At 37.5% G+C, this 8235-nt stretch overlaps 1 protein-coding gene across 1 annotated transcript; it reads right to left on the bottom strand.

The window, feature by feature from the left end:
- LOC119584549 lies at positions 1 to 6908 on the bottom strand. Its single transcript, XM_037933227.1, has 9 exons — positions 6600 to 6908; positions 3541 to 3731; positions 3255 to 3362; positions 2896 to 3072; positions 2471 to 2572; positions 2029 to 2241; positions 1566 to 1753; positions 814 to 1000; positions 1 to 599 (listed from the first exon to the last, which is right to left on the bottom strand). The coding sequence occupies exons 1-9, from the start codon at positions 6784 to 6786 to the stop codon at positions 330 to 332; spliced, it is 1623 nt and encodes a 540-aa protein (XP_037789155.1). The 5' UTR covers positions 6787 to 6908; the 3' UTR covers positions 1 to 329.
- Between the last annotated feature and the right edge of the window lie 1327 nt (positions 6909 to 8235).

The raw sequence follows: 8235 nt of genomic DNA, 5'->3' as shown, positions 1-8235 counted from the left end.
GTACTATGATCTTTTTATTACAGAAGTGCTCATAATCTTATATAATATGATATCACAAGCATTTGTAATCTGTGCAGTAAAACATATAATTTACATATGACAAGTATTATCGCCTTGTGAGAGCATCATATAACACTTGTCTTTACTGCACAATAATATACTGTAATCTAACCTGAGCAGAGGCGTCCCAGTTGTACGATGAGAATGTATTGCCATTCGCGTACATTTGAGGCGTCTTATTTTGAAATCAGCACAAGTCTTTGGTTTCTCAGTAGGATACAAAACAGTCATTCTTGCTAAACTTTCAAAAGCTATAAGCAGACTTTGGACTAGAAATTATCCACTTGAGGTGGTTCAGTCTTGATATTCTGTGGCTCTATGATAATAGTGTCTGCCTGATACTGGGCCTGTTCTTGAGAGGTACCATCTTCCTTAACGTATTGTTCGTACTGCTCTATGGGTTGATAGTAGTAGACTTCGGTGATAGTTCCGTCCTCCCGCTGTATGATTTCGTGAACCTGGTGATGCTCAAGCACTTGGCCTTGTTGCTGTTCCTCGTAAAATGTTGGTTGTACGCCTTCTAACACCATCTGCTGATCCTGAAGTAGATATTAAATCAATGATTTCAAATTTTTCATGCAACTTCCAAAAACACTTAATTTACAAAGACTAATTTCAAGCACCTTCCTATAGAGGAAACAGAAACTTGTTGAAGGGGGATGCAATTAACTTCCATACAACACAAACTGAAAAGCAAAACAAAAAGTGGAGAAAGAAACTAAAAACTTTTAAAAAATCTAGTAAAATAATTACCCCAGAATGTAACTGCTGGTTCTCCAATTTGAGGTGGTATGTGGCGGCCTCCAATTCTGTCTGGTGCTCCATCTGCCTGCGCCTTCTCCCTCTCTTGGCCTTGGGCTCCCCTTCGGCAGGGAGAGCGGCCACCAGCTGACTCTCGCATAACAGCCGCTTGCCCTTCTCTGCCTCCTGTTCTGGTTTACTAAGAGCCAAGACAGAGTAAAAGGATTTGAAATAACTGGTGTTGTTTGGTTCAGCAGTCTTTGAGGAGGAGGAGGATAATGAAAAACATAATAATAAAAAAAAATTAATTGATTTTACTAGTTATGCTGGCCAAAACTGTCTACATCAATGCATGCATGCACACGCACACGCACGCACACACATATCAGTCTCACTCCAAGTGCTTTGTAACTCGCGATGGGGCATCCCCATCACTCAATACTTTCCCATGAAGAGATATCTCATTTTCTGCCCTTTGGCCAAATTTTCCCCTTAACAAGGTGTTCCCATCACCCATCCCCTTGGCAAAATTATTTCATTACAGGAAGGTCGTATCAGTTGAATCTAACGATTTAATTAAGATAGCTAATTTGAAGGAAGTATTGCATATATAAGTAGTAGTGATATTTATAATATAAACATTTAAATAACAAGGATAATAATAATACACAAACACAAATAACAACTGTCTCTGACTATGAAGAAAAGGGCAAATGTAAATGCAAATCAAAACAAAAAATTTTGACACATTTCTCGGCACTTACCTAAACTGAACTTGCTGAACAGGAACTGTATTCCTAACAGCGTTGTATATATTTCGTAACTGTTCCTCCAGCTGATTAAGATATTCTTCACTATCTGTTTGCACGACTAGTTCTGTGATTTCCCGTACTAGCGCGGCACAACGGTACTGCAGGATGCTCTTTCCTTCCAAACGCATTTCTTGCTTGACCTATTGGGGGAAAGCTGTTTAAAACAGTGTAACATGTGTGACTATTTACTTTTAATGCCTAAGAACAAGAAAGGTCTGATATTAAAAGGCAAGATGAATCCCTGATGGTTTGAGATCTTGATTTAACATATATATGTCCAACAAAGACTGAAATCAAAACCAGCAGTTCACTTTACCTTGTAGGATTGTCCATCCTCGAAATTCACTACTATGTCAACAAACACTACAATGACTTGAAATGAAGAATTCACCTTCTACACTTTATATTTCCCCACCTTGTACATGGCATTCTGGATGTCGGAGGCTGTAGGATTGTAACGTCTGTACATTGTAGGCGGTGGTTCTCCGAAAGGAAACAGCTCCTCTTTGACAAATTCGGCAATTGACTCTTGCATCATCTTTACGGTCGAGACGCCCTGCCTCGTCAACTCATACATCTTCTGCAGCACCCTTGGGTCAACTGGCTCTTTGGTGCGGAACCTTGTACTCTGGGGAAGAGGTCAGAATAAGACGGTAACAATATGAAAAAAAGAAAAACATGAAAGATGGATCTATTCTGAACATACAATGAAAAGCAAACTACAGACTATGATTCTCATTTACTTCTTAAGCATATAGACAACTCATGAAGTAGGCTCAAAACATCTAATATCTTTTCTCAAGTTGAATCTCATGACCCAGAAAGACATCATTATATGCAAGCCTTAATGCATTTACTTTGCCTGGTTTTTTTCTCTTCACCGTAGTTGGTGCCCCATCCTGACTCGAGATCTCTATGGTGGCCTCGGCTGCAAGGCTGGCCACTGGCTCCTGTTTCACCTGCAAAATAAAACTGATGTGGAAACTCTCCTCTTCTTTAATAAAAAAAAATCACTAACTTTTAATATCTATTTCTGTTTTGGGATGATCCCTTAACTCCTTAAAAAAAGAAAATAAAATAAAAGAAGAAAAACAGAAAAAGAAACAAGAATCTACTGCTAAATCAATCCTTCAACATACTGTTAATCTACACAACCCTACCTAAAATAAAACTGCGCTGAGTTTTAATCAAATGTAGAGAGACCTATCTCAAAATCATGTTATTTTCTACTATCCAATTTTCCTTGCAAGTCTCCCTTCTGTTCTCACACAAGCCCACTTACCAGACCGATGACTGGATGCCCTTCGTGCGCAGAAGGATCAGGCAGCCTGACATAATACCACGACTCCCTCACAAATCGGTTTGAGTAGCGCTTATAACTGTTGATGATCTTCTTCTTGGCCAACTTCCTCATGTGGTCTGTGGGTAGGGAGTTGATGGCCAAGAGCGCATTTGGAACCTGCAAAAACATCAGAAGTGGTGACCAGATACATTTTTTTGGTGTAGCATTCCATTACACCAACCAAAATCATGTTTTATGCAATGGACACAGACAATCCAGCTTTTGCCACAGCTGAAGTAAACACTCTGAAACCTCAATGCTTAACACAACCAAATGGGACGAAGGAGAACTTTATGCACCTTATGCTGTGGGAACTTCATGATATGGTTCACGTATATTTCTGCTGGACAGTTCACCTTCTTTGTAACCTGAGTGCGATTTCTACTCTTTGGTGTCACTCCACTCTCCTGTAGGATAATGGGGAGAACAGTTATAAGTTGCATGATACCGAAAATGCTATAAAACTTTAAAAATAATAACAATAACACCAACAACGTTATCAATAATAATAATAAGTATATAAAGATCCTATTAATAAATTTGATATGAAAATGCAGGAAAGCTAATAAAAAAAAAAAAACTTGCCTGCTGCTCGATATGTTTGCGTATCTGGTATTTTTCCTTGTGCCGTTTATTGGTGTCTTGGCCCTGGTGGCACATGAGTACCCATCTGCCCACGTGCATGAAGGGCACTCCATCATACTCAATGGGAACGCCACACTTGCCTGTGTGCGACCAGTAGTGGATGCGGCCCTTCTCAATGTTTGGCATGTATTCTTTCCATGGCAAAAGATGGCGAAAGAGATGTTACTGACATGATACTAAAATTCAACTTTAATCTATTGTGGAGCAGGAGGAGCAGGAGGAGGAAATAGAAGAAGAAGAAGAAGAAGAAGAAGAAAGAAGAAGAAACAGAAGAAGAAATAGAAGAAGACGAAGAAGAAATAAAAGAAGATGAAGAAATAGAAGAAGAAGAAGAAATAAAATAATAATAATAATAATAAGAAGAAGAAGAAATAAAAGAAGAAAAAATAGAATAATAATAATAAGAAGAAGAAGAAATAGAAGAAAATGTAGACACATACATTTGCAGTAAATACAATTTGTTAGCGAGAACCAACCAATACTCTTCAGGGGTCCATTACAGTATTAATTTTTCTCTCTGACCCTAACATCCCTAACCTATTAGAAGTCTAGATATTCGATTTCCACTGTCCAGACCACTCCCTTCTTGGGTTGGGATTTCCAGGTGTGGCAAATTCTGGTTCTAATATGGTTTTGATTCTGGGAAAGGCAATATGGGGATCTGGTGGAGTTCTTAGGTCCAAAAATGTGGAATTCTAATTGTTGATAATGATGGCAGCAACAGTGAAGCAGTTCCTTATCATACATAATAAAAATATATTCTTATTGCATTATTATAATTCTATTTCAAACAATCAAAAAATAACATTTTCCAATATGTGATCAGATATGAAATTGATGCAAATTACATTTCATATTACCTAGCACTAATAATGCTATATCTTAAATCAACTACGATGCTGTAATCAAATAATATACTCTTCGCTAGAACCTTGATGGTTATTACATTTAAAAAGAAAGTTACATAACAAATGCATTCCTTGTCACTATCATCAATATTCGTAGTTAATAGTGTTCATATTAGTATTTCTTGCCTTAACACTAGCTGTCTACTAATTACAATACCACACAATAATCAAGTGAATTCTATAAATCTCTATATTCAATAATTATATTCATGTAACCTTGATGTGATAAATTAAAATGATTAAAATCAAAATAATATTATATACAAAAAATAATGCAATGGTCATTACAAATGCATAAATGCCATTAGGTATAAAAAAAACTTTGTGTACAGAGTTAGCCCAAAAACACTTATCAGAATTCATGGGGTTTTTGCTCAAACACATAAGATCACTCATGAATTGAATGCTTTCGTCATAGCACTGGGAATGCTATACAACTTGACTGTCAAAAGGACTCAAAGACATTTGGCAAGAAAGCTTGTTGATTTCCTTGGTGATCTATTATCAGTCTAAATTTCTTTCTTTCTTTCTTTTTTGTAGACTAAAAACATGGCAGTCAGATGGCTTCTGCTACGGCAGGAAGTAGGTAATTGTTTGGCGTAACCTTGCATGACCAATCATGACAATAGTGGTATCCATGGATTCCTCTACTAGCCATATATGTAGCATATTCTTGATCCTGATATCAGGGGAGGGAATGAAAAGTACCAGAGAAATCGTGGGGTAAACATGTGAATAACATACATGAAATATGACACTATAATGTCTAATGCAAAGGGGTTGTGCTCCATACAACACCCACAACCCCCCAAACCCCACCCTGGAAGACAAAGAATCTTTAATGCAGAATGTTCGGCTGACTTTGAGAATGTTTGATGCTGAGTCTGTCCTACACTCTATCCTGCTATACATATGTGGTTGATCCTATTGCTATTGGGACCAAGATTGTGGATATTAGGGGTATTTCATGGTATAATTTCTATATATGTGGGTACTACAGGCTTAGAGGAATCCAATGATACCACTATTATTGTCATCGGTCATGTGAAGGTATTCTGAATATTTACCATGAAGTGTAAAGGCCATAGCATCGCTTTACTTAATAACAGCCTCATAAACAGAGACACAAATCATTGGCTTTAAGGAAGTTGAACATAACTAATAAATTATTATTATAAAAAAAATGCAAGAATATCAATAAAAAACATCAATTAAAATGAACGAAATAAAGCAGATCTGAATGAACATAGCATGTTGCCAACCCTGTGGATCCTAGTACCGATAAACAGCATATAATCTATACTGACCATTCACAGTAATTCTTGTAAACACTTTCCCACTATAATGACAATAAAACTGGTGATTAGAGTAGCCAAGTGTCAAACAACCGACACAGTGTCAAACAACCGACACATCTCCCAAGCTTATTAGGACTCTGGGAAAGGCCGATGAACTTCCATTACCCGCGCTTCCAATATCACACAACCTGTTTCGTTCCCTGGCGACCAAGTGTTAAATAGGGAAAAGGACCAAGCTCTGCGTTGCCGTGACTTGTGTAATGGAGGCTTATGGGCTTATACAACCGCGAGAGAGATGCAGCAATTGGTCAACACTGCGCCACTACCGGTGGACTCCAGACTCTCGGCCTACCGTCTTGTAACACGCCGAGTGGGCCTACAAGATACAGATAAAACCGGAACCAACATAAATACGAGAGAGAAAAAAAAAAACCTATTCACTGACACTACTTTTCCATTTCTGAAACCAAAACAAAACAGAACCGAAATTTACAAGAATAAAAAGCAACCACAACCACACCACAACAAACACGCAAACTCCAACCACCAAAGAACAACCAAGAAACATAGATCCAGGGAATATAGACTTCAAAGAGTCTAAAACCCTATAAAAGAAGAAGAAAAAACACACACAAAATAAAATACAAAATGCAAAACCCACTTACGACCTCCCACCCACAGACTTCAAAAGCCAGCCGTACCTTCATTGCCGAAGTTCTTGTCCCTATTATACATAATAAAGTTTTCACACAAATAAAACAGATAACAGATAGATTCCAAAAGCCAGCCGTACCTTCATTGCCGAAGTTCTTGTCCCTATTAAACTTCATAAAGTGCGTCACCGTCTGTTCCTGATAATCCTCCAGGCACTCGTAAACCTCCTGCAGATTCTTGAACTTCCGCACGTGAAAGGGCTTGAAAATCCTCGCATTTCCGCCCTTCTTCTCCTGTTTCACCTCCTTGGCGTACTCGTGCATCATTTCCCAGCCTCGCCCGGGCGTAAGGGAGCAAGAAAAGGGCGAATAAACGAGGGAGGAATTCGAAGGAGGAGAACCAAAACAAAGCCTCCGGAACGCGACACGTTTTTAACGCTCTCTTCGCCTCCTGATTTTCCGGGTTGGGGTGTCGATTTTTTTTTTTTTTTGGGGGGGGAAGGTTATATATTATTTATTCATATTTTATTTATTTATTTTTATTTTATTTATTTATTTATTTTATGGGGTGTGGTATTTGTGGTTGATAAATTAATAAGGTAGTGATTGGTTCTTTATATTATTTTTGGGGAAAAGGTTATACATTCCTTTTATTCTGTTATTATTATTATTATTATTATTATTATTTTATTACTATTATCATTATCATTGTTTTTCTTCTTCGCGTTCCTTCCTTAGCAGGGTTGGAGGATATGGTAATTCTCCATCTAATTCCATTTTCGGCTGTTCTTCCTGCCTCACTAAAACTTCATTTTTTTCCATTCTGTAATATTGGTTGACCACATGGTTCGAGGTCTTCCTCTTTGCCTTCTAATTCTTCCCTCTAATAGAATTCTTGAAACATTATTCTTTCTTTTCTGACTCGCAATATGTTTTCAATTAGTGTGCCATCAGTTTTGATGTTTTTTTTAGGACTTCTTAGTGATTTTATCTTTCCAGATTTTCAACATCCTTCGATATGTCCTCATTTCAAAGGCTGTAACTTTTTTTTTTTTTTTTTTTTTTTTTTTTTTAGCGGTCCAGGTTTCACACCCATATAATAGGGTGGACCATACATAACATTTCAAAATTCTTTTTCTTGTTTTCTCATTTTGTTAAATACACCTCTAGCAATTGAGATCCTCCTAATTATCTCATGATCGTTCCTTCCATCTTCATTTATTAGTTGACCTAAGTATGTGAAGGTATCTACTTGATTTATTGTTTCGCCTTCAATGGACATAAGAATTCTTGGAGAGGGGCATGTCTTCGATACTGATTTTGTCTTCTTGGCATTCATTTTCATTCCAAACTGTTTCTCTGTTTCATTTACTCTTACTAGAATCTCTTTCAGTTGTTCTTCATTGCCCGCCAGTAAAGCTGTATCATCGGCATATCTCAAGTTATTGATGTTATGGCCTCCGATGTTGACGCCATCATTGTTTTAAATGGTTCTAAAAATAACTTCAGGGTATAGGTTGAATAAATAAGGGGACGGTACACAGCCCTGTCTCACACCTCTTTCGATTTTTAGTTTCTTTTGAGTATCCATTTTCCATCCTGATGAAAGCCCTTTGATTCCATTAGAGACTTTTGATGAACGTTACGTCTCTTCCTCTCATTCCCATGTTGACCAGACATTCGATTAGTTTTTTTCATGGTTAGCTCTGTCAAATGCCTTTTGATAATCTATAAAACAGGCATAAACATCTTTGTTAACATCGTTGCATCTTTCGG

The sequence above is a fragment of the Penaeus monodon genome, chromosome 18 (genome assembly GCF_015228065.2).
Source record: "Penaeus monodon isolate SGIC_2016 chromosome 18, NSTDA_Pmon_1, whole genome shotgun sequence".
NCBI lineage: Eukaryota > Metazoa > Arthropoda > Malacostraca > Decapoda > Penaeidae > Penaeus > Penaeus monodon.
This window is presented reverse-complemented; position numbering and strand designations above follow the sequence as displayed.